The 27,883-nt window shown below is 44.0% G+C and overlaps 1 protein-coding gene across 1 annotated transcript in view; it reads right to left on the bottom strand.

The window, feature by feature from the left end:
* LOC120034706 (inactive ubiquitin carboxyl-terminal hydrolase 53-like) overlaps positions 1 to 27,883 on the bottom strand; it is a 61,580-nt gene that overhangs the window by 14,620 nt on the left and 19,077 nt on the right. Inside the window, exons 8-13 of the mRNA XM_038981312.1 lie at positions 15,731 to 15,836; positions 13,321 to 13,467; positions 11,822 to 11,971; positions 10,634 to 10,802; positions 7,120 to 7,230; positions 3,484 to 4,291 (exon numbers count right to left, since the gene is read on the bottom strand). Of these exons, the coding sequence (XP_038837240.1) occupies positions 3,484 to 4,291; positions 7,120 to 7,230; positions 10,634 to 10,802; positions 11,822 to 11,971; positions 13,321 to 13,467; positions 15,731 to 15,836 (1,491 nt within the window). The remainder of the gene's footprint in view (positions 1 to 3,483; positions 4,292 to 7,119; positions 7,231 to 10,633; positions 10,803 to 11,821; positions 11,972 to 13,320; positions 13,468 to 15,730; positions 15,837 to 27,883) is intronic.

Genomic DNA, 27,883 nt, shown 5'->3' with positions numbered 1-27,883 from the left:
TTTGAATCAGGGTCACTTGTTGTGTACTGTTAGATAGAGGCGCGTGACCAGAAAGCATGCTACAATAATCCTGTATTGAACACAGATCATCCCGTCTTCAATTTGATCGATTATTTACGTTAAAAAATACCTAAAGTTGTATTACAAAAGTAGTTTGAAATGTTTTGGCAAAGTTTACAGGTAACCTTTGAGATATTTTGTAGTCATGTTTCACGAGTTGGAACCGGTGTTTTTCTGGATCAAACGCGCCAAATAAATGGACATTTTGGATATATATCGACGGAATTAATCGAACAAAAGGACCATTTGTGACATATTGGAGTGCCAACAACAGAAGCTCGTCAAAGGTAAGGCATGAATTATATTTTTATTTCTGCGTTTTGTGTCGCGCCTGCAGGGTTGAAATATGCTTATCTCTCTTTGTTTACAAATGGTGCTAACTCAGATAATAGCATCGTTTGCTTTCGCCGAAAAGCCTATTGAATTCTGACATGTTGGCTGGATTCACAACCAGTGTAGCTTTAATTTGGTATGTTTCATGTGTGATTTAATGAAAGTTAGATTTTTATAGTAATTTATTTGAATATGGCATTTTCTCTGGCTTTTGGCCAAGTGAGACAGTAGCGTCCCGCCTAAACTCAGATTTTTGGATATAAATATGAACTTTACCGGACACAACATACATGTATTGTGTAACATGAAGTCCTATGAGTGTCATCTGATGAAGATCATCAAAGGTTAGTGATTAATTTTATCTCTATTTCTGCTTTTTGTTACTCCTCTCTTTGGCTGGAAAAATGGCTGTGTTTTTCTGTGGCTATGTACTGACCTAACATAATCGTTTGGTGTGCTTTCGCCGTAAATCCTTTTTGAAATCAGACATGTTGGCTGGATTCACAACAAGTGTAGCTTTAATTTGGTGTCTTTCATGTGTGATTTCATGAAAGTTGGATTTTTATAGTAATTTATTTGAATTTGGCGCTCTGCATTTTTACTGGCTTTTGGCCAAGTGGGACGTTAGCGTCCCACATATCCCAGAGAAGTTAATGGCTGTGATCAGAGAAAACTGAGGATGGAACAACATTGTAGTTACTCCACAACAATAACCTACATGACAAAGTGAAAAGGAGGAAGCCTATATCAAATAAAATATTCAAAAATATGCATCCTGTTGCAATAATGCACTAAAGTAAAACTGCAAAAAAATGTGTCAAAGAAATGTTCTTCCTGTCCTGAATACAAAGCGTTTTGTATTGGGGAAACTCCAACAGAACACATCACTGAGTACCACTCTTCATATTTTCAAGCATGGTGGTGGCTGAATCATGTTATGGGTATGCTTGTCATGGGAATGGACTAGGGAGATTTTTAGGATAAAAAAAAACGGAATAGAGCTAAGCATAGGCAAATTCCTAGAAGAAAACCTGGTTCAGTCTGCTTTCCAACAGACAGTGGGAGACAAATTCACCTTTCAGTAGTACAACAATTTAAGGCCAAATATACACTGGAGTTGGTTACCAAGACGACATTGAATGTTCCTGAGGGGCCTAGTTACAGTTTTGACTTAAATGTTCCTGAAAAACTATGGCAAGACTTGAAAATTGCTGTGGAAAAAGTGGAATGTGGATGTGGAAAAAGTCAAGAGGTGTGATTTTTTTTTCTGAAGGCACATTCTCAACATCAAGAAAACATTCTATATCCACCATCTTGTTTAAAAAATATATATTTAACCAGGCAAGTCAGTTAATTAAGAACAAATTCTTATTTACAATGATGGCCTAGGAACAGTGGGTTAACTGCCTTGTTCAGGGGCAGAACGACAGATTTGTACCATGTCAGCTCAGGGATTCGCTCTAGCAACCTTTCTGTTACTGGCCCAACGCTCTAACCACTAGGCTACCTGCTGCCCCGTATGTCTTAATTAGGGCTTGTTTCCTTTGAAATGGGGTCTGTTTGAATTTACTAAAATGAACAGCTTGGTATGAGTAAAAAAATAACAATGCATGCTAGCTCCATCCTGGTGGCAAAGTGGACTACTTCCACGGATAGACAACAGAAGGAAATTAATATAATGTGTACCATCTGTGCTTGGAGTTCAAAACAGTTAACCTAATGTAGCAGTGTTATTAAAAGTCTTATTGAAACATTCTCAGAACCTGCCTGCAAGCTAAAAATGTAAGTTCCCAGAACAGGCTAAATATTAACTTCCGTTTTCTGAACATTAATAAAACTTTCAGATTTACCAGTCAGGAAACTTATGTATTCGTTCCAAGAACCAATGGGAAACCAAAAACGTATGTTCCCCCAACCTCCAAGGAACCAAATGTGCTAGCTATAGGTATATTAACGTGTGGTGTAGTACCCGTGTGGAAAAGCGTAGTGGATAAGTGAAGTGCCAAAACACCTAGATAGGGAGGGCACATGCAAACAGATGAGGAAATTGGCAATATGGAAGACATGAAAAGCTGCAAAATGGTGAATGTAAATCAGGGAAAAAATGTACTACCCTCCCCTTTGCCCAATAAAAAAAACACACAACCCTCCCCAAAGCAAAACAAAAGTTAGACAACCCTCCCGTTTTGGAGCAGCCCTCCCAACCTACTACATTTTCAAACTGTCCTTTAGAGAGAACATGACTCAGTTTCAGTTTAAACTACAAACAATGAACCTTCACTACATACTGTACTACAGCTGTAGGATATTAATTGACTAGTATTGTTGCAGCAAAAATAATGTTGCTTGATCGGTGGTTAGGCTATATTAGTGGTTAGGCTATTAGCCGGCCAAAATTAGGCTACATGAAAAGTGAAATACTGTTAATATAACCATGTGTTATTGCATGTTTTCAGTGAATGTATGTAAATCATGAAGCCCATCTGCATTTCCCACTGTGCAGAAAAATTCTCAGCAACAAAAGAGTGATCAAATTAAGATCATACATCTGTACAACTTATATATTAAACACACACGCTCGAAAGCGCAGAACATCCACGTACCTTGATGCAAAGGGGAGTGTACCGCATCAGGTTTTGAATCGCACCTGTTTGGGTGAAGCTGACCCCTGCTGAAAAAAATAAGAAGATTTAAACTCTGAAACAACTCTGCCAAAATGGACTTCAGAGAGTAAGATCGTTGTGTTTCACCCAAGAGACTAAGTTTATGATGGACATTGTGGTACAACTATCCTTGTGTGATATTTAAAGTGTTAAATTCATTGTATTATTATCTGGAAACACATGGGTCCCCTGAAAAGACAAAAAATATATATAAACAAATATAAGGCAAGTTTATTAGGTGTCAACACATGAACTCGATTAAACTTAACAAACAGTGCATTACAGTCACTTAATACAATATTTGAATGTAAACAAAGTCCACCTTTGTGACTGCACACCTGGCATTAATCTATGCTCCTAGACTTTAGCTCAGCAGGCTAAAGCCCGGTCTCTAGATCTGGGTTTAAATCCCAGTCTGCCATCATACCTCTGAGACTGCACCTCTGGTGTCAACCGTTGCTCCTTCCCGGCAAAATTGTCCACCCCGGGTGAGTCAGGGTTGGTGGAGCCGCTGCTCAGCCGGTCGCTGCTCTCGTATCCCGACTCAGTCCTCTGGATGGTCCAGGTGTCGCTGCGCAACAGGGCTTTGGGCCCGCCCTTGGCCCTATTCCCACTGCTTCCACCCCCTCCACCGCCCCGGTCGCCGTGCCCACTTGCCCTGCCCTCCGATTCTAGGGAGCTGTGGCTCCCTGTCTCTTGCCGCTGCTCGTCCTCGTAAATCGTCATCAAGCCCTTCTGCTGCTTGCACTCTTCCCTCATCCTGAGACGGTCCCGTTCCCGCTCTTTATCCCTGTCCCGCTCTTTTTGCCAGTCCCGGTTGTCCTGTTTGCTGGCGTGCGGGATCTCCTGACAGAAGGGTTTAGCGAGCCGGGGGCTACCACCGCCGCCATAGTGCCACTGTTGTTGTCGCTGTTCAAGGTCGTTCAAGACGCTGTCCACATTCAGAACTTCCCGGATGGGCCTCCAGGAGGGCTTGGCTTTGTTACTGCCCGCTCCCGACCTGCTGCCCTTATCCCACGCGTCCTGGCTGCCGTCCTGTTCTTGGCGACCAGGGGAGGTTTCCTGTCTCCAACTGTGTCCGCCAAGGGCACCGGATTGAGAGTGTGGGTCCTGGGAAGCTCTGCTCTGGTGGGAGGATGACAACTTGTCAGCCCGGGCTCCACTGCCGCCTCGCAACCTCTGGTCAGCGTGCTGCCTCAGCCCGTCCTCAGAAGGGGATCTTGCATAGACCATATCTAAACAGGAAGTGACATACAGATGTAGGATCTTAATGTGTGCCAGTTTGCTACAGCAGAACAATAATCCTACAGCAACATGAAATGTGAATTATTATATGGATTATAATTAATGGACATTTTTGTAGGGGTTGATACATTAGCTTTAACTTTAGAAATGATACATTAACTTTAGAAATTCTAAACCTCAAATACACTACACATTTACATTTTCCTAGATTGCTCGAAAGTTCTCCTGCAACAGGGTGATCAAATTAAGATTCTACATATGTAAGAAACAGCATTTTTGTTTTAGTGTGCCAAGCATGCATATTGTACATGTGTAGCATCGTAAAATGTATTTAGGCCTACAATCTACGTATAAACTTAATCTAGGTGGTTTTTAAATATATTTCTCAGGATTGGATAAATGTTGCATGAACAATGAATGGCTCGATTAGGATTAGAACTACACAAAAAAACTGAAAGTGGTGAAGCACTCTGGAACCAATTATTTCCATCTTGCATGGTTCTATTTGCCCTGAGACAACTTTATCTGTGTCGGACAGATGGTATGCTATTTTATTGGAGATTGGCCAGTCCTGTAAAACATTTCCTGACTTCATATTGCTGCCCTTAGTTTGCCCTTTGGTTTGGGGCCACATCTAAAAAACAATGCACCAAAACATTATCCAAGTGACCCTTCAGGCAATCTATTGGAAGTGCACCGCATCACATCAAGGGCTGATTTCAAGGTTTTACTGCTAACCTACAAAGCATTACATGGGCTTGCTCCTACCTATCTTTCCGATTTGGTCCTGCCGTACATACCTACACGTACGCTACGGTCATCTCTTCAGTATGTCCTATGAATGAGTGTAGTCTGGCCCAGGAGTGTGAAGGTGAACAGAAAGGCACTGGAGCAACGAACCGCCCTTGCTGTCTCTGCCTAGCCGGTTCCCCTCTCTCCACTAGGATTCTCTGCCTCTAACCCTATTACAGGGGCCGAGTCACTGGCTTACTGGTGCTCTTCCATGCTGTCCCTAGGAGGGGTGCGTCACTTGAGTGGGTTGAGTCACTGACGTGGTCTTCCTGTCTGGGTTGGCGCCCCCCCTTGGGTTGTGCCGTGGCGGAGATCTTTGTGGGCTATACTCGGCCTTGTCTCAGGATGGTAAGTTGGTGGTTGAAGATATCCCTCTATTGGTGTGGGGGCTGTGCTTTGGCAAAGTGGGTGGGGTTATATCCTGCCTGTTTGGCCCTGTCCGGGGGTATCATCGGATGGGGTCACAGTGTCTCCTGACCCCTCCTGTCTCAGCCTCCAGTATTTATGCTGCAGTAGTTTATGTGTCGGGGGGCTAGGGTCAGTCTGTTATATCTGGAGTATTTCTCCAGTGTCCTGTGTGAATTTAAGTATGCTCTCTCCAATTCTCTCTTTCTCTCTCTCGGGGCACCTGAGCGCTAGGACCATGCCTCAGGATTACCTGGCATGATGACTCCTTGCTGTCCCCAGTCCACTTGGCCGTGCTGCTGCTCCAGTTTCAACTGTTCTGCCTGCGGCTATGGAACCCTGACCTGTTCACCGGACGTGCTACCTGTCCCAGACCTGCTGTTTTCAACTCTCTAGAGACAGCAGGAGCGGTAGAGATACTCTCAATGATCGGCTATGAAAAGCCAACTGACATTTACTCCTGAGGTGCTGACCTGTTGCACCCTCTACAACTACTGTGATTATTATTATTTGACCATGCTGGTCATTTATGAACATTTGAACATCTTGGCCATGTTCTGTTATAATCTCCACCCGGCGCAGCCAGAAGAGGACCGGCCACCCCTCATAGCTTGGTTCCTCTCTAGGTTTCTTCCTAGGTTTTGGCCTTTCTAGGGAGTTTTTCCTAGCCACCGGGCTTCTACACCTGCATTGCTGGCTGTTTGGGGTTTTAGGCTGGGTTTCTGTACAGCACTTTGAGATATCAGCTGATGTAAGAAGGGCTATATAAATACATTTGATTTGATATCACATTATAGTCAATACTATTTGTGTCTATAAACAGTGTGAAAAATCATCCAACCAATCTTGAGGACAAAACCCTTGTATCTTAATAATCTACAATCAGGTTAACACAGTTAAGTATACATTGATTTTGGTTGTAGCACTGGTTGGTTGAATAGTTCACTCATCACACACAAGATTACGTTTGTGGTAGTCAGTGACAAGTAACTGCCTCTGATTGAATGAATAGTCATTTAAATTTTTGTGCAAGTTATTTCTATCTGCCACTGTAAGCTAAAACTGTTTTGACAAAAAGAGTATGGACACAATATACTGGTTCTTACGCATGTCATCAGCGCTCAAAGTACAGTAAAATGTTACCTTATGAGTATAGCAATCACTGTAGTGCACGTTACCTTTGTGTGGATCTGCTTTTCGACGGCCTCTTTCGGCCTCCTTCTTTATCCCCTCTACAACCCTCTGGGAAGTCTCCTTGGAAGGAACCCGGAATTTGTTGGTACTACAAGGTGGGCCTTTCACTATGGATATCAGGATTGGGATAACACATGCTTATTTGATTTGATTTATTTTACAATTTAAAAACACAATTCAACCACACGATGTGGATACAATGCATTTAAAATCATTGAATATAACACAAAAAAGGTTTAACACCACTTATGTTTTGAGGTATTTTTGACATCTTAGTTGTCTTCCTCTGCCAAAATCCAAGTCTGGGTCATGTTCTGCAGAGCACCCCGAAGTACAACGTTTTGAAATGGAAAATGAAAATGAGGTTCATTATGCTTCAAAACATTTTCTACTGTTCTGTGCCTACTGGCCTCAACCCAGATCTTACCTCTTTTGTAGCCTGAGGTGGAGGGTGGAAGTAGCATCTGTTTATAGGGCCCCTGGTTGGAGCGGAATGGGCCTGCATTCTCCCGGACGGCATCCAACTTCATCATCCCTGCTGCAGAAGCAGAACATCAGACAGGCATTCAGTGAGATGAGGTGGGAGCTAATGGTCACGTTCCAGGCTGACTACATTTCAGATGTATGCCAGATCTCAGAACGCTTGGATGGGTGTTTAACATGCTTTTTTTTCACTAGCTTTAAGCACCAGCTGCCAGAGCAGCTCACAGATTACTGCACATAGCCTATCTATAATTTAGCCCAAACAACTACCTCTTCCCCTACTGTATTTTATTTATTTTGCTCCTTTGCACCCCATTATTTCTACTTTGCACATTTTTCCACTGCAAATCTACCATTCCAGTGTTTTACTTGCTATATTGAATTTACCTCACCACCATGGCCTTTTTTTTGCCTTTACCTCCCTTATCTCACCTCATTTGCTCACATTCTATATAGAATTATTTTTCTACTGTATTATTGACTGTATGTTTTGTTTATTCCATGTGTAACTCTGTTGTTGTGTGTCGAATTGCTATGCTTTATCTTGGCCAGGTCGCAGTTGCAAATGAGAACTTGTTCTCAACTAGCCTACCTGGTTAAATAAAGGTGAAATAACATTTAAAAAAATAAAAATGTCAGCTATCCACATCATATGATATAGCAATCTGATGCTTAACTGCACGGTCAATGACGTGGCACACAACCATTTTGTCATGGCCGTTAAAAGAAGAGGACTAAGGAGCAGCGTGGTGAGCGTACATTTTCTCTTTATTTGAAAAAGACGCCGAACAAAACAATAAACAATACAAAACAAACCGTGAAGCTACAGGCTATGTGCCCTAAACAAAGTCAACTTCCCACAATGACAGGTGGAAAAAAGGGCTACCTAAGTATGGTTCTCAATCAGAAACAACGATAGACAGCTGCCTCTGATTGAGAACCACACCCGGCCAAACACAAAGAAATACAAATCATAGAACCTAGAATACCCACCCCAACTCACACCCTGACCAAACCAAAATAGAGACATAAAAAGGATCTCTAAGGTCAGGGCGTGACAGTTGGGGTGGGTATTCTAGGTTCTATGATTTGTATTTCTTTGTGTTTGGCCGGGTGTGGTTCTGTGTTTGGCCGGGTGTGGTTCCCACCAAACCAAAAGGCAAAATGGCAACCTAAATAGGATCCCCAATCAGAGACAACGATAAACAGCTTCCTCTGATTGGGAACCAATTCAGGTCACCATAGACCTACAATTACCTAGACTTACAAAAAACCCTAGATCTACAAAAACCCTAGACAAGACACACAAGCATACCCACCCTCGTCACACCCTGACCTGACCAAAATAATACAGAAAACATAGATAACTAAGGTCAGGGGGTGTGACACATTTGTTGTTGTAATGCAACATCTGCAATGCAGTTGGTCTGGAACGCAACCTATGTGTATGAAGGCCTTTGTTCCAGCCCTACACTAACCCAGCTGATTTACTTTCTCAACAGTTAGCAGAATAAAGTATGTTAAAGTAAGACTAGAATAAAATCCTGCAGTGGTGGCCAACTGCACAGGAGGAGAGCTGGCCACAGCTGCTGTAAGCTAAAACGCAACATTGGACAATGCATTTAAAAAAACATTATAATAAAGTTGCACTTTTTCCACAAGTGTTGTCTGCTCCTTTGGTGTTTTTTCTACGACACATGACCCAGCTCAGTAGTTGGCCTGTCACAAACCTGTGTCTATTCTTGCCAAGGTGTTCTGCCTCACTAAAACAGCAACTGGCATTAGTTTACTCCATTTTTGGTAGCATCTAGCCAGCCCATGTTGCGTACCAATTCTCTAACCTGCTGCTTTGTGTGTACACATTTTCACTTGCCTTCACGGATTTAAAAGGAAAAGACTGGTGCAAAGAATACGGTGGATGGCTCTCTCCCATGGCTCTGGAGCCACATCAGGCCCTCAAAATGCTTTCTTGTAAGGTCCAGACTAATATCTGATTCCTATTGGAATTAGGCCCTCAAAATACTTTTCTTGCTTTTGGAATCAACCCACATGCACAATTAGGTAAATTATTTTTGCTTTACTTGGTCACAGGTGCAGCAATATGACTGAAAATGGCACTCTTTTTTTACTTTACAAAACCTGCCAAATATGGCATGGTAACAGTGTATTTATATTCGATTGGATTTCAACATGAAACAAGTATTTATGTGATCTGTGGCAAGCCCACAATGTACGTTTTTCTGACCAGACATTCTCCAAATTGGGAAAAGGTCATTCTCAGACAAGAGCACTGCTAAGGCAGGTTAACGACGCCTAAAAAAAAACTATCAACAGCATCGATAATACGGCCAATACTGCCCGAAAGCATCCTCACAAATATCCGTCTTTATATAAACCAATAATCTACATCAAACAATAACGAACACAACACTTGAATTACTTACGCTTATCCACGTAAAAATGCAAATCAAATCAAATCCCATTCCAAAAGAGGTGACCGGATACGACGCCCAGGCTAAACGGTCCGTTTCAAGGAGCAGGGCACCATTTCCGAAAGCAAGCGCATGTTAGAATGGGAACAAACGCGGGATGGGAGATCACGGGAGGGAGTGAAAGCTACCAAGCGCACTTGAGCAGGGATAGCAGGGAGAGCAGGGATTAGGCAGGGAGGCGGGCGTAAATCTGCATGCCACAGAGGCGTCGTCCTCGTATCAAGTTCAACTCTGCACACGACAAGGGCGGACAATCCCCATCGCTCCGCCTGGGGAGTGCTTTTAAAAACAATGCCAGGCGCATCACATTGAAAGGATGTTTTTTCTCTCAAAGCGATGACAGTGTTAGTTACTGTAGGCCTCTGTATTACGCATGAAGTGGAAGCAGACTAGTACATATTCTCTTTCCACAGCTACAATATTTGAGGGAAAATGTATTGTGGCTGACGGTGTGGTTGTTGGATGTGTGATCTAGATAGAACCTTGTGTATGGGCAAGGCCATTGAGGAAAGACACTGAGCTAGCCACAGGAAAGTCTTACAATGCCTTATGATCTCATCATAATGCATTCTACCTAAATGCCTTAAGTAAAGTGTTACCAACATTTTTGCACCAGGTGGTAGTGACCAAAAAGTTAAGTGAATGTTTAACGACCCTTCACCTACCACGCCCCACACCTCCCATAAAGGTCTGCTACACTGGAAACTTACATTTTGGCTGAACGTGAGACACTCTCATTAATTTCAATATAACCTAGAACCTACAAAACGTTGCATCAAATTATGCTCTAGTTCTATTTTCAAGAATTTGAAGTGCGGCACACGGCCAAAAACTCTTTATAAAGTGGCTCACTCTCTGCTCACCATGGCAAAAGTATCGAGTCCAGTGTAGCAGCTAAAAACCAACTGTTTTTGTGGCGACTCATTGTGACACACATGTAAACCAACCGTTAAGGTTTCGTCTTACCTGGCACTTCCCCGTTGACGTGAGCTTTGAAGCGGGGACACATAATCGTTTGTCTGGGCGCGTCATCGCTGGAGACTGGGGTCCCCTCTAGGTTAGTGTAGAACAGGAGCAGTGGCTGGAAATGTCCCCGGATGCATTTAGAGGCCACGTCTTTCCACTTGGATCCGATCTAAGAAGAACATAAAAAGAACGTAAAAGTGAAAAGAATGTTTTAATGTGTGACTGACATGTTTGCGACTGAACGCTAAAGAGTAGCAACTAGCATGTTGACGTTTTTATTTTCTTCATATAATGTGAAGTACAGAGTATTTGCTGTGTCTTTCTCCGTGTGTGGTGATTCCAGATGAAACATGGTCCAGTGTCGTGTTTTTGATGGTGAGACATAGACCTTGCTTAACTGTCAGCTTAACAATGGAATTTCTTTGGAGAGTCTTTAGTTGATTGCTGAGCTTTTAAAATGTTTTGTTTTTATTTAACAAGGCATGTCAGTTAAGAACAAATTCTTATTTACAATGCCACCCAGCCAAACCCTCCCTAACCTAGACGACGTTGGGCCAATTGTGCACCGCCCTATGGGACTCCCGATCACGGCCGGTCGTAATACAGCCCGGGATTGAACCCGGGTCTATAGTGACGCCTCTAGCACTGCGATGCAGTGCGCCACTCAGGATCCCAAGGATAGATCAAAGGATAGCCCAGCTGTTAAAAGGAAAGCATTGCTTTTACGGCTACTGTCAAAAGAGTAATAATAACCTACTTTCTTTTATTCATTAAACACAGATTATGTTTACCGGTCGGCAATGTTAAAGGAACATTACACTCCAAAATCAACATTTACCAGATGTTTTTGAACCTAATATGTAGTCTAACATCAAGGTGAATCCCACGCCTTGGATTATGGCAATCTATCTGTATGCCAACACCAAATGAATGGAAAAGATAAGCACCGAATAAGATCTGGAAATGATTTGGTCCTTAATTTGGTCCTTAACGATTCATTTGATGTGGCTGGATCTACTGAATTGATGGCCTGGGACTTATCTCCACATGAGAACACTTTTGAGGTGGTTTTCAAAGTTTTGACATGACTCTTGCAACATCTGCACAAATAGATCATCTATGAGATATTAGGGGCATTTTTCTCAATTCATTTGAAACAGACACCAACACATTAATTTGAACACTCACCTCTTTCACGGTGGCGTCATCAAAGAAGACCCATTTTGAGGACTTGGTGTGATAAGCGAACGCAGAGTAATGTTTGCTGGAGAAACAAATCATTCCCACGAGATGTAACTCACTCCTTTTGGCGTTCTCATCAGTGACCCGGTTGAACAGCTGAAATATGACATACATGAAATAAGACATATGAAAGATGGCATACCGATGATCAATTAGGACAGGAATCTTCAACCAACATTGACACTTGGTTAATACTCAAGCAACCCTAATACAGCTATCCAGTCTGGCTACTTTACAGACGCCTGCCAGATCTCACACGACCTGGATAGGATTTATTCAGACTGGAATGTGAACATAATCATTGGACAATCATGTTGTCTCTTTGTGTGTGAGCCATTTCACATTTGAAATGTGCGTTCAGAATTGTGTTCTTTGATCATACTTCACAATATGTGCCCCTAATAACTATGCATTTAAATGGTAGTTACAAAGGCAGGTACAGTGTAATTACAATTACATATTGCTACATACTACTAACAATTGTTATACCTGATTGTGGCATGAATAAATTCAAGGATTTACGAATAATATCAAGGTCACGTTTTACAATAAGCGTCCTTAATACCTACAGTATGTATTTACATGGTACTTACATAGGCAGGTGCAGTCAGTGTAATTATCGTGTATATGTTATAGCATTGTAACATATAACTTACATCTGTTAAACCTGTTTCAACACTACGCCTAAAGTTCCACTATTCATGTAATTACACAGTAATAACTGTACTAACAACATTGTAGTGCTGTCAGCTTTTCCTGATTTGTTTATCTCTTGTTATCATATTTTGTAATATCTCACATACACGCAAACATTTGATTTAGTGTTTTTTGTTTTCTTTCATGATACGATCTTCATTTTTAAGTTGTTTTCCTCAAAATGGAGGCGTAGCTACTTTATGTTAGCGGTTAAAATGAGAAACAGCAAATCTTACAGATGAAACTGTATATACTGTATCATGTATACTGAAGATTTGCCTCTGGGGGTGCGTTTAAAACCAAAAGGGTCCACTAAATGGGATACAATTCTGTGCAGAAATTACATAATTGGACACCCATGTAAGAGTAAAAAATATTCTAAAATGAAGGACTGTGTGGTTGAATGGGATTGGGCTGCTGTGTGGGTCAGTTGGTAGATCATGGCGCTTGCAATGCCTAGGGTTTGTGGGTTCGATTGGCAATGGGGCCACCCATACAAAAATGTGTGTCGCATGACCAAGTTGCTTTGGATAAAAGTCTGCTAAATGGTATATATATATATATATATATATATATATATATATATATATATAGTTATTATTATTATTATCTTACTCTGTAGTATTATTATTAAAATAAATGGATTAATATTACATAATCATGTATATGAACCATACAGTCAACCCTCAAGCCAAATTTGAGGTAAACAATTAGCGACTAAACTTCCACGGTGCATCTTTAACTCTTACCCCCGAGAGGTTGAGATGTGGACCCAGTGACCTCACCACGTCCTCTGTAAGGTCAGACTGCTCTGCGTCCCACACAAAGCCAATGGTGACGATCTCTGGGCGGTTCAGGAGAACCCGACGGATCTTGATGCTCTGGCCACAGTTGCTCTGCAAAGACGATGAGAAACTATCATCCAGGAGAGATAATTAAAAGCAGAGATCTATATATAAATCTATGTATTTTATTCCAGAAACCGTGTCAACTTTGCCATGAAACATGTTGCATCATATAGGAATCATAAACTATAATATATACAGGACTATGGTAGCACTTTATAATAACTCCACGTAATAAAGCATTTATAATGGATTAGTAAATAGTTTATTCATTTATTAATGATTACTCCCACATTTGTAAATGTTAGTAACCTAGTGATTCATACATTTATGGACAACTTCTAAAGTATTTAATAATGATGTATAAGATGTTTAATATAAGTCCTTATAAACCATTTACTAATCGTTAGTATTTTTGTGCGGCCTCATCTAAAGTGTGGGCTATATATATTTTATAAATGTTTTGAGTGACCAGTGTAATTTATCACAGGATATGCCATTGGTAGATATTCCAGCAGTACCTCTTAAAGGTCTCAAAATAGCCCATAGAATATATCAATGGTTAAACAATAAGCACACAACACAGAGGATCCTTAAGAAAATATATTGAACATTTTATTCGAAAACAGTCAAACTGTTGTAATAGTGTGATGTGTACCTTCATACAAACTCTATGCTGAGAAAAATAATGAAAATGCTAATATATGCACATACAGTGCCTTCGGAAAGTATTCACCGCCCTTGACTTTTCCCACAATTTGTTACGTTACAGCCTCATTCTAAAATTGATTAAATAAATAAAAATCCTCAGCAATTTACACACAATACCTCATAATGACAAAGCGAAAACAAGTTTAGAAATGTTTGTATATTTATAAAAAATAAAAAACAGAAATACCTTATTTACATAAGTATTCAGACCCTTCGCTACGAGATTCAAATTGAGCTCAGGTGCATCCTGTTTCCATTGATCACCCTTGAGATGTTTCTACAACTTGATTTGAGTCTACCTGTGGTAAATTCAATTGATTGGACATGATTTTGAAAGGCATACACCTGTCTGTATAAGGTCCCACAGTTGACAGTGCATGTCCGAACAAGACAACGTGAAGTGCCTGGAAACAGCCCTTAGCCGTGGTACATTGGCCATACATCACCAACCCCCGAGGTGCCTTATTGCAATTATAAACTGGTTACCAACGTAATTAGAGCTGTAATAATAAATGTTTTGTCATACCCGTGGTATACCGTCTGATATACCATGGCTGTCAGCACTCAGGGCTCGAACCACCCAGTTTATAATGATTAATAAACTATTTACTAATCCTTTATAATTATTATTTACACGTTGTTAGTTATTCTTAATGTTGTTAATATGAAAAATGTAATACAACTTTTATTACATAAAATACAAAAATATCGTTAATATCTATCTTTAATAATCCTGCGTGATAAGATTTTTTCATCCAGGAACAGTAGAAAGGGTTAATGGAACAAAGCACTTGCACCAGGGCTGACGCACATTGAAGTGGTAGACCGGTGCTAGCCAATCGAGATGAGAGAGCAACAGTGGATAAGCCTTAACTGCTATTTATATCCCTAACACTAGTCTGGCTGCCTCTCCTTCAGGCCTGTTCCATCATCATGTCACACAGTAGAATACAGAGAGTAGAAATCAGCTCGATGCGGGTTTGAATGAAATACTGTCTGGATCTGCATTCACTTGCGTTGGGATACTGCAGGTACAGTAGCTATAATATATTGTTCTGATGGTCATACGTTAAGGTTCAGTTCAATAAAACAGTATTGTAGTATTTACAGAGTAACATTTATGTGAAGATGTGTCCTATAGTTAATCAATCACAGAATTTTTTGATACTGTTAGAATAGCTGGTGGAATCCATTCATCGCTAGATCCTTTCTGTATTCAGAAGATGACAGTGATTTATAAACAAATAACATCATGAACATTGCTACAGTAACGGACTTCCACAGTTCAGAAAGCACAATCCCCGTCCACTACATGACCTGACCAACAGTAATTGACTAACAGAGTGATTTGATTGGACGAGGCGTTCTGGATAAAATAAATAAATAAATGGGTTTGGACTATTTTGGTCATAGATTACATAAAAAATCCATTGGAGTCATGTACTGCTAGAAGCTGGGATGACGGCACGTTGCAGTCACATTGTTCAGCACCAACTTTCTGGCTGCATAGATAACAGCATGGCCACATGTCTATCAAAACCAAATACATCACATTGGATATTAGACATCAAACTGTGGTTCATAATGAAAATGAGCATCATACCGGACAGTTCCGTAGGTCACCGATGGTGCTTGCCGCCTGCAGCAATTCCCCGAACATGTCCGACCGAAGCCTGTCGTTCTGCCCCAAGACGCGGTCCACCTGTTGGCTAAGACACAGAGGGGGCGGGATATGAGGGGTGTCCTTCTGCACTCTAAATCACATAAGCCTAATCCAAACCTAACAGAACGTGTAAGAGGAACAACGTACGTTGTGATCGCTTAGCAGGCCAGCACGGTCACACTTTACAGTACAGTAAAGTTATTACGCTGTACTGACACACTCTACTTACACACAAGTTATACAGTTATAATAGCATTGTAGCATAAAGTCTTACCTACCACTAGGACATTATGCAGTTGGAGTACTTTGGAAAAAAAAGTTGTGGGACGACCTACTAGAGCAGTAGGTCTATTCTACAACTAGCTGTGCGTACACACCTGGTATAAGGCATTCACATAGGTTATTGCCTTATAGTTACCATAGAATGATGCCTACGCACTGTAATATAAAATGTTGCTAAGGCAAATCAAATCAAATGTTATTTGTCGCATGCCTCGTATAACAACAGGTGTAGACTAAACAGTGAAATGCTTACGTACAGGTTTTTCTCAACAATGCAGAGAGAAAAATATAGAAACATAATAACACAAGGAATACATACACAATGAGTAAAGATAACTTGCTAGACACTGAGTGTACAAGACATTAGGAACACCTGCTCTTTCCATGACAGACTGACCAGGTGAAAGCTATCATCCCTTATTGATGTCACCTGTTAAATCCACTTCAATCAGTGTAGATGAAGGGGAGGAGACAGGTTAAATAGTGATTTTTAAGCCATGAGACAATTGAGACATGGATTGTGTATGTGTGCCATTCAAAGGGTGAATGGGCATTACAAAATATTTAAGTGCCTTTGAACGAGGTATGGTAGTAGTTGCCAGGCACATCTGTTTGAGTGTGTCAAGAACTGCAACGCTGCTGGGTTTTCCACACTCAACAGTTTCCCGTCTGTATCAAGAATGGTCCACCACCCAAAGGATATCCAGGCAACTTGACACAACTGTGGGATGCATTGGAGTCAACATGGGCCAGCATCCCTGTGGACCGCTTTCGACACCTTGTTGTCTATGCCCTGACAAATTGAGGCTGTCGATGTGCAGGGGTATGAGGTAATTGAAGTAGATGCACTATATATACAAAAGTATGTGAACACCCCTTCAAATGACTGCCATGCAATCTCCATAGACAAACATTGGCAGTAGAATGGCCTTACTGAAGAGCATAGTGACTTTCAACATGGTACCGTCATAGGATGTCACCTTTCCAACAAGTCACTTAGTCAAATTTCTGCCCTGCTACATCTGCCCCGGTCAACTGTAGGTGCTGTTATTGTGAAGTGGAAACGTCTAGGAGCAACAGCGGCTCAGCCGCAGTGTTAGGTCATACAAGCTCACAGAACGGGACCGCCGATTGCTGAAGCATGTAGCTACCGAGTTCCAAACATCCTCTGGAAGCAACGTCCACACAAGAACTGTTCGTCGGGAGCTTCATGAAATGGGTTCCCATGGCCGAGCAGCCGCACACAAGCCTAAGTTCACTATGCGCAATGTCAAGCGTCGGCTGGAATGGTGTAAAGCTCGCCGCCATTGGACGCTGGACCATTGGAAACGCGTTATCTGGAGTGATGAATCATGCTTCACCATCTGGCAGTCCAAAGGACAAATCTGGGTTTGGCGGATGCCAGGAGAACGCTACCTGCCCCAATGCATGGTGTCAATTGTAAAGTTTGGTGGAGAAGGAATAATGGTTGTGGCTGTTTTTCATGGTTCGGGCTAGGCCCCTTAGTTCATACAATGACATTCTAGACCAGGCCTGTGCAATTATTTTCCATGGAGGGCCACATTAGAATATATCATTGCGGACCAGAATCATATTACAGAATTACACAGGTATATGACTGTGTTGACAGATATATCTACTGTAAATCACGTCCAGATATGCTACCTATTTAACTTTAACATAATAAACCATAAATAAACCACATCCACGCTCTCCTTTTGGTAGGTATTTACATTATTAAACGTGCAATGAACTACATGGAGGGAAAAGTACACTGTGCATTCAGCACCACGGATTGAACTCTTTTTAACGGACTGCACAATAACACGAGAGAGAGAGAGCTCAACATTAAATTTAAATGACTCAATCAGTGTGAGGAGTCTCTGATGGGCATTGACTAGAGCAGTGAAGTCAGCTATTGTTTCTGACGTCGCAATGCGCAGGATTGCTGAGAGGTGAGAGTCAGTAAGAGATTATCTGTCCCTTGACTTCAAATTAAATCGGTATTAGTTACATGCGCCGAATACAACAAGTGTAGACCTTACAGTGAAATGCTTACTTACAAGCCCCTAACCAACAAAGCAGTTAAAAAAAATACGGATAAGAATAAGAAATAAAAGTAACAAATAATTAAAGAGCAGCGGTAAAATAACAATAGCTAGACTATATACAGGGGGGTACCGGTACAGAGTCAATGTCTGGGGGCACCGGTTAGTTGAGGTAATATGTACATGTAGGCAGAGTTATTAAAGTGACTATGAATACATGATAACAACAGAGAGAGGCAGCGGTGTAAAAGAGAGAGGGGGGGGGGGGGGTGCAATACAAATATTCTGGGTAGCTATTTAATTAGGTGTTCAGGAGTCTTATGGCTTGGGGGTAGAAGCTGTTTAGAAGCCTCTTGGACCTAGACTTGGTGCGCCGGTACCGCTTGCCGTGCAGTAGCAGAGAGAACAGTCTATGACTAGGGTGGCTGGAGACTTTGACAATTTTTAGGGCCTTCCTCTGACACCGCCTGGTATAGAGGTCCTGGATGGCAGGAAGCTTGAACCCCATTGATGTACTGGGCCATTCACACTACCATCTGTAGTGCCTTGCGCTCGGAGGCTGAGCAGTTTCCATACCAGGCAGTGATGCAACCAGTCAGGATGCTCTCGATGGTGCAGCTGTAGAACCTTTTGAGGATCTGAGGACCCATGGCAAGTCTTGTCAGTCTCCTGAGGGGGAATAGGCTTTGTCGTGCCCTCTTCACGACTGTCTTGGTTTGCTTGGACCATGTTAGTTTGTTGGTGAACTTGAAGCTCTTAACCTGGTCCACTGCAGTTCCGTCGATGAGAATGTTGGGCGTGCTCGGTCCTCTTTTTCCTGTAGTCCACAATCATCTCCTTTGTCTTTATCACATTGAGGGAGAGGTTAGTTGTCCTGGCACCACACGGCTAGGTCTCTGACCTCCTCGCTATAGGCTGTCTCATCTTTGTCGGTGATCAGGCCTACCACTGTTGTGTCATCGGCAAACTTAATGATGGTGTTGGAGTCGTACCTGTTGTCATGTTTTGTCATTGATTATCATGTCTTGTCCCTGTGCTTCCCTTCTATTCGTTTCCCTCTGCTGGTCTTATTAGGTTCTTTCCCTCTTTCTATCCCTCTCTCTCCCCCTCCCTCTCTCCCTCTCTCGCTCTCTCTCTCTATCGTTCCGTTCCTGCTCCCAGCTGTTCCTCATTCTCCTAACTACCTCATTTACTCTTTCACACCTGTCCCCTATTTTGCCCTCTGATTAGAGTCCCTATTTCTCCCTCTGTTTTCCGCTTCTGTCCTTGTCGGATCCTTGTTTGATGTTTGATGTTTGCTGTTCTGTGTCCTTGTTCCGCCCTGTCGTGTTTTTGCCTTCTTCAGATGCTGCGTGTGAGCAGGTGTCTATGTCAGCTACGGCCTGTGCCTTCCCGAAGCGACCTGCAGTCTGTGGTCGCGTCTCCAGTCGTTCCTCTCTACTGACGAGAGGATTTCAGTTTTCCTGTTTTGTATTTACCTAAGATACTATCCAGGAGTATCGTTTTTGTTTAAGACTGGAATAAAGACTCTGTTTCTGTTAAGTCGCTTTTGGGTCCTCATTCACCAGCATAACAGAAGGATCCGACCAGTAATGGACCCAGCGACTACGGATTCTCGCAACACTGCCATCGAGATCCAGGGAGCAATGCTCGGCAGACACGAGCAGGAATTGTCTGCTGCTCGTCATGCCGTTGAGACCCTGGCCGCTCAGGTCTCCAACCTCTCAGGACAGTTTCAGAGTCTTCGTCTCGTGCCACCTGCTACTTCCTGGTCTTCCGAGTCTCCGGAACCTAGGGTTAATAACCCACCATGTTACTCTGGGCAACCCACTGAGTGCCGCTCCTTTCTCACCCAGTGTGATATTGTGTTCTCTCTCCAGCCCAACACATACTCAAGAGAGAGAGCTCGGATCGCCTACGTCATATCACTCCTTACTGGTCGGGCTCGGGAGTGGGGCACAGCTATCTGGGAGGCAAGGGCTGAGTGTACTAACGATTATCAGAACTTTAAAGAGGAGATGATACGGGTTTTTGATCGTTCAGTTTTTGGGAAGGAGGCTTCCAGGGCCCTGGCTTCCCTATGTCAAGGTGATCGATCCATAACGGATTACTCTATAGAGTTTCGCACTCTTGCTGCCTCCAGTGACTGGAACGAGCCGGCGTTGCTCGCTCGTTTTCTGGAGGGACTCCACGCTGAGGTTAAAGATGAGATTCTCTCCCGGGAGGTTCCTTCCAGCGTGGACTCTTTGATTGCACTCGCCATCCGCATAGAACGACGGGTAGATCTTCGTCACCGAGCTCGTGGAGGAGAGCTCGCGTTAACGGTGTTCCCCCTCTCCGCATCTCAACCATCTCCTCCCACCGGCTCAGAGACTGAGCCCATGCAGCTGGGAGGTATTCGCATCTCGACTAAGGAGAGGGAACGGAGAATCACCAACCGCCTTTGCCTCTATTGCGGTTCTGCTGGACATTTTGTTATTTCATGTCCAGTAAAAGCCAGAGCTCATCAGTAAGCGGAGGGCTACTGGTGAGCGCTACTACTCAGGTCTCTCCATCAAGATCCTGTACTACCTTGTTGGTCCATCTACGCTGGTCTGGTTCGGCTGCTTCCTGCAGTGCCTTGATAGACTCTGGGGCTGAGGGTTGTTTTATGGACGAAGCATGGGCTCGGAAACATGACATTCCTCTCAGACAGTTAGGGAAGCCCACGCCCATGTTCGCCTTAGATGGTAGTCTTCTCCCCAGTATCAGATGTGAGACACTACCTTTAACCCTCACAGTATCTGGTAACCACAGTGAGACCATTTCCTTTTTGATTTTTCGTTCACCTTTTACACCTGTTGTTTTGGGTCATCCCTGGCTAGTATGTCATAATCCTTCTATTAATTGGTCTAGTAATTCTATCCTATCCTGGAACGTTTCTTGTCATGTGAAGTGTTTAATGTCTGCTATCCCTCCTGTTTCTTCTGTCCCCTCTTCTCAGGAGGAACCTGGTGATTTGACAGGAGTGCCGGAGGAATATCATGATCTGCGCACGGTCTTCAGTCGGTCCAGAGCCAACTCCCTTCCTCCTCACCGGTCGTATGATTGTTGTATTGATCTCCTTCCGGGAACCACTCCCCCTCGGGGTAGACTATACTCTCTGTCGGCTCCCGAACGTAAGGCTCTCGAGGATTATCTGTCTGTTTCTCTCGACGCCGGTACCGTGGTGCCTTCTTCCTCTCCCGCCGGAGCGGGGTTTTTTTTTGTTAAGAAGAAGGACGGTACTCTGCGCCCCTGCGTGGATTATCGAGGGCTGAATGACATAACGGTTAAGAATCGTTATCCGCTTCCCCTTATGTCGTCAGCCTTCGAGATTCTGCAGGGAGCCAGGTTCTTTACTAAGTTGGACCTTCGTAACGCTTACCATCTCGTGCGCATCAGAGAGGGGGACGAGTGGAAAACGGCGTTTAACACTCCGTTAGGGCATTTTGAATACCGGGTTCTGCCGTTCGGTCTCGCTAATGCTCCAGCTGTCTTTCAGGCATTAGTTAATGATGTACTGAGAGACATGCTGAACATCTTTGTTTTCGTTTACCTTGACGATATCCTGATTTTTTCACCGTCACTCGAGATTCATGTTCAGCACGTTCGACGTGTACTCCAGCGCCTTTTAGAGAATTGTCTCTACGTGAAGGCTGAGAAGTGCGCCTTTCATGTCTCCTCTGTCACATTTCTCGGTTCTGTTATTTCCGCTGAAGGCATTCAGATGGATCCCGCTAAGGTCCAGGCTGTCAGCGATTGGCCCGTTCCTAAGTCACGTGTCGAGTTGCAGCGCTTTCTCGGTTTCGCTAATTTCTATCGGCGTTTCATTCGTAATTTCGGTCAAGTGGCTGCTCCTCTCACAGCTCTGACTTCTGTCAAGACGTGCTTTAAGTGGTCCGGTTCCGCCCAGGGAGCTTTTGATCTCCTCAAGAAGCGTTTTACATCCGCTCCTATCCTTGTTACTCCTGACGTCACTAAACAATTTATTGTCGAGGTTGACGCTTCAGAGGTGGGCGTGGGAGCCATTCTGTCCCAGCGCTTCCATTCTGACGATAAGGTCCATCCTTGCGCTTATTTTTCTCATCGCCTGTCGCCATCGGAACGCAACTATGATGTGGGTAACCGCGAACTGCTCGCCATCCGCTTAGCCCTAGGCGAATGGCGACAGTGGTTGGAGGGGGCGACCGTCCCTTTTGTCGTTTGGACTGACCATAAGAACCTTGAGTACATCCGTTCTGCCAAACGACTTAATGCACGTCAAGCTCGTTGGGCGTTGTTTTTCGCTCGTTTCGAGTTCGTGATTTCTTATCGCCCGGGAAATAAGAACACCAAGCCTGATGCCTTATCCCGTCTCTTTGGTTCTTCTGTGGCTTCTACCGACCCCGAGGGGATTCTCCCTGAGGGGCGTGTTGTCGGGTTGACTGTCTGGGGAATTGAGAGACAGGTAAAGCAAGCACTCACTCACACTGCGTCGCCGCGCGCTTGTCCTAGTAACCTTCTGTTCGTTCCTGTCTCTACTCGTCTGGCTGTTCTTCAGTGGGCTCACTCTGCCAAGTTAGCTGGCCACCCCGGCGTTCGGGGTACGCTTGCTTCTATTCGCCAGCGGTTTTGGTGGCCTACTCAGGAGCGTGACACGCGCCGTTTCGTGGCTGCTTGTTCGGACTGCGCGCAGACTAAGTCAGGTAACTCTCCTCCTGCCGGTCGTCTCAGACCGCTTCCCATTCCTTCTCGACCATGGTCTCACATCGCCTTAGACTTTATTACCGGTCTGCCTTCGTCTGCGGGGAAGACTGTGATTCTTACGGTTGTCGATAGGTTCTCTAAGGCGGCACATTTCATTCCCCTCGCTAAGCTTCCTTCCGCTAAGGAGACGGCACAAATCATCATTGAGAATGTGTTCAGAATTCATGGCCTCCCGTTAGACGCCGTTTCAGACAGAGGCCCGCAATTCACGTCACAGTTTTGGAGGGAGTTCTGTCGTTTGATTGGTGCTTCCGTCAGTCTCTCTTCCGGGTTTCATCCCCAGTCTAACGGTCAAGCAGAAAGGGCCAATCAGACGATTGGTCGCATATTACGCAGCCTTTCTTTTCGTAACCCTGCGTCTTGGGCAGAACAGCTCCCCTGGGCAGAATACGCTCACAACTCGCTTCCTTCGTCTGCTACCGGGCTATCTCCGTTTCAGAGTAGTCTTGGGTACCAGCCTCCTCTGTTCTCGTCCCAGCTCGCCGAGTCCAGCGTTCCCTCCGCTCAGGTTTTTGTCCAACGTTGTGAGCGCCGTTACAGGGCGCAGACTGTGAGAGCCGCCAATAAACGTAGGATTAAGAGTCCTAGGTATTGTCGCGGTCAGAGAGTGTGGCTTTCCACTCGTAACCTTCCCCTTACGACAGCTTCTCGCAAGTTGACTCCGCGGTTCATTGGTCCGTTCCGTGTCTCTCAGGTCGTCAATCCTGTCGCTGTGCGACTGCTTCTTCCGCGACATCTTCGTCGCGTCCACCCTGTCTTCCATGTCTCCTGTGTCAAGCCTTTTCTTCGCGCCCCCGTTCGTCTTCCCTCCCCCCCCCCCGTCCTTGTCGAGGGCGCACCTATTTACAAGGTACGGAAGATCATGGACATGCGTTCTCGGGGACGTGGTCACCAGTACTTAGTGGATTGGGAGGGTTACGGTCCTGAGGAGAGGAGTTGGGTTCCATCTCGGGACGTGCTGGACCGTTCGTTGATTGATGATTTCCTCCGTTGCCGCCAGGGTTCCTCCTCGAGTGCGCCAGGAGGCGCTCGGTGAGTGGGGGGGTACTGTCATGTTTTGTCAATGGTTAGCAGGTCTTGTCCCTGTGCTTCCCTTCTATTCGTTTCCCTCTGCTGGTCTTATTAGGTTCTTTCCCTCTTTCTATCCCTCTCTCTCCCCCTCCCTCTCTCCCTCTCTCGCTCTCTCTCTCTATCGTTCCGTTCCTGCTCCCAGCTGTTCCTCATTCTCCTAACTACCTCATTTACTCTTTCACACCTGTCCCCTATTTTGCCCTCTGATTAGAGTCCCTATTTCTCCCTCTGTTTTCCGCTTCTGTCCTTGTCGGATCCTTGTTTGATGTTTGCTGTTCTGTGTCCTTGTTCCGCCCTGTCGTGTTTTTGCCTTCTTCAGATGCTGCGTGTGAGCAGGTGTCTATGTCAGCTACGGCCTGTGCCTTCCCGAAGCGACCTGCAGTCTGTGGTCGCGTCTCCAGTCGTTCCTCTCTACTGACGAGATGATTTCAGTTTTCCTGTTTTGTATTTACCTAAGATACTATCCAGGAGTATCGTTTTTGTTTAAGACTGGAATAAAGACTCTGTTTCTGTTAAGTCGCTTTTGGGTCCTCATTCACCAGCATAACACCTGTTTGTGCAGTCATGAGTGAACAGGGAGTACAGGAGGGGACTGAGCACACACCGCTGAGGGGCCCCAGTGTTGAGGATCAGCGTGGCAGATGTGTTGTTACCTACCATTACCACCTGGTTTCGGCCCGTCAGGAAGTCCAGGATCCAGTTGCAGAGGGAGGTGTTTAGTTCCAGGATCCTTAGCTTATTGATGAGCTTTGAGGGCACTATGGTGTTGAACGCTGAGCTGTAGTCAATGAATAGCACTCTTACATAGGTGTTCCTTTTGTCCAGGTGGGAAAGGGCAGTGTGGAGTGCAATTGATATTGCATCATCTGTGAATCTATAGGGGGCGGTATGCAAATTGGAGTGAGTCTAGGGTTTCTGGGATGATGGTGTTGATGTGAGCCATGACCAGCCTTTCAAAGCACTTCATGGCTACACATGTGAGTGCTACGGGTCGCTAGTCATTTAGGCAGGTTACCTTAGTGTTCTTGGGCACAGGGACTATGGTGGTCTGCTTCAGACATGTTCGTATTACAGACTCAGAAAGGGAGAGGTTGAAAATGTCAGTGAAGACACTTGCCAGTTGGTCAGCGCATGCTCGCAGTACACGTTCTGGTAATGTCAGTGAAGACACTTGCCAGTTGGTCAGTGCATGCTCGCAGTACACGTCCTGGTAATCTGTTTGTTGACCTGTTTATAGGGCTTACTCACATCGACTGCGGAGAGTGTCATCACACAGTCTTCCGGAACAGCTGGTGCGCTCATGCACATTTCAGTGTTATTTGCCTCGAAGCGAGCATAGAAGTAGTTTATCTCGTCTGGTACGCCCGTGTCACTGGGCAGCTCTCGGCTGTGCTTCACTTTGTAGTCAGTTAGGGTTTGCAAGCCCTGCCACATCCGGTGAGCGTCAGAGCCGGTGTAGTACAATTCGATCTTGGTCCTGTATTGATGCTTTGCCTGTTTGATGGTTCGTTGGAGGGCATAGCGGGATTTCTTATAAGCTTCCGTGTTAGAGTCCCACTCCTTGAAAGCGGAAGCCTTTAGCTCAGTGCGGATGTTGCCTGTAAACCATGATTCCATTAACATATTCCTGTCTGTGCTAGCAAAACAGTTCTGTAGCTTAGCATCTGCTTCATCTGACCACTTTTTTATTGATCTAGTCACTGGTGCTTCCTGCTTTAATTTTTAGCTCGTAAGCAGGAATCGGGAGGAGAGAATTATGGTCAGATTTGCCAAATGGAAGGCGAGGGAGAGCTTTGTATGCGTCTCTGTGTATGGAGTAAAGGTGGTCTAGAGTTTTTTTCCCTCTGGTTGCACATTTAACATGCTGATATAAATTTGGTAAAACGGATTTAAGTTTCCCTGCATTAAAGTCCCCGGCTACTAGGAGCGCTGCCTCTGGGTGAGCGTTTTCTTATTTGCCTATGGCAGAATACAGCTCATTCAATGGTGGCTTAGTGCCAGCCTCTGACTGTGGTGGTTTGTATACAGCTACGAAAAATACAGGTAGATAGTGTGGTCTACAGCTGATCATGAAATACTCTACCTCAGGCGAGCAATAGCTCGAGACTTCCTTAGATATCGTGCACCGGCTGTTATTTACAAAAATACAATAGTCCACCGCCCCTTGTCTTACCAGACGCCACTGTTCTATCCTGCCGATGCCGCGTATAACCAGCCAGCTGTATGTTGATAGTGTCGTCGTTCAGCCACGACTCCGTCAAGCATAAGGTATTACAGTTTTGACGTGTTATATTTCATCACCAAAAATATCTGTACACATACATAGGTTGACACAAACAGTACATTAATCTTCTGAGCATGACTCCTAATCTTTGGAAAGTTTTGTTTTCATCGAGAGATGCATATAACCTCATCAGTGACATTGTTTTGAATAGTTCTCTAATCACTGCATCAGACTGAAGATTGATAAGCTCAAGTTGCAAATCAGTGGGAGCGTTATCCACATTGAAGGTGAAAGGAGAGGAAACCAACAGCATGTCATTTTCCAACACTTTGAAATCCTCAAAATGACAAAAAAACTCACCGTTCATAGCATGCAGCAGCGATGTATTCTTCTACCGCTGGTCATCTGATAGGGAACAGACTAGTAGTGTCGGAAGGTGGGTGAAATTGTTGGCTTGTCCCTTGAAGGCTTTGACAAGGCTATACATCTGATGTGAAAAAAGGCCCTTCCCTTGTAGTTTGGAATTCAGTTCATTTATGATGGCCACGATGTCCATGGTGATGGCAAAATCAGCCAACCATTTTCATCTTGCAGTTGAGGGAACTCCACATATTTTCCTTTAATTTGCAAAAACTTCAAGTCCCACACCTTCACCAAACTAAGGCATCTCAGGTTTGTGTGGTAGGGGAGATCTGCATGACCCGACTATCTCTTCCAACAGTGAGACAAACTGCCTGTGGGTTAACGATTTTGCTCTTACGAAGTTTACCACTTTAGTGACTGTATCCACAACATGGCTTATTTTCAGAACACATTTGCAGAGCACCTCCTGATGAATAATGCAATGCAGGAAAATCATTTTCCGATCTCGGTTCAGCTTAGCTACTTGATCTTGTATCTTTTTCAAAAGGCCAACGTTTTTCCTGTCAAGTTTGGGCACCCATCAGTGGTTACACTGCATAACTTCAAACCTCAGTCCCAGCTTTGCCACACTTATTAACCTCCTCCAAAAAATATTTCCCTGTGGTTGTGGTCTTCATTGACTGCACTGAAGCAAGCTCCTCTGTAATTTAAAAGTCTGGGGTTATACCTCATAAGAATATCAACTGCTCTCATCCAGGGCCAAGGAGAAATAGGTGAAATTCTTTACCATGTCTTTCAACTGTTGTTCCATATTCTCTGTGATGTCCTCAACACGCCATATCGTCTTGACAGGGAAACATGTTCAAACAGCTCTTTCTTGTCGGGGCAAAGTATTGCTGCAGAGTCAATTAAACATTATTTAATGAATTCACCCTCAGCTAAATGGCTTGCTATGTTTAGCAATTTTGTGAGACGGTACACAGCTAGCTCTCGCAATTCCGTCGTTTGCTGAATGCAGTTTTGTGAAAAGTCCTTGCTGCTTTTGCAACTGAGAAAGTAACTCTTTCGATGCACTTGCCCTCTGCTCAGAAGACATATTCCTATATTTCTCTGCATGCTTCGTCTGGAAGTGTCAGGACAAATTGTAGTCTTTCAAGACAGCGATGCTCTCTTTGCACACTAAGCACACAGCTTTCCCTGATACCTCAATAAAGAAATATTTTGATGTCCACTCTTACTGGAACACCCGACATTCATTGTCTACTTTCCTTTTTTTAAATGTTTTGCCAATTTATAGGTAGCTACTATTTGTAACTGTGACGTGTGTGTCAGCCTGTC

Source organism: Salvelinus namaycush, chromosome 42 (assembly GCF_016432855.1).
Source record: "Salvelinus namaycush isolate Seneca chromosome 42, SaNama_1.0, whole genome shotgun sequence".
NCBI lineage: Eukaryota > Metazoa > Chordata > Actinopteri > Salmoniformes > Salmonidae > Salvelinus > Salvelinus namaycush.
Note: the sequence above shows the minus strand (reverse complement) of the source record. Positions and strands in the feature narration are given on the sequence as shown.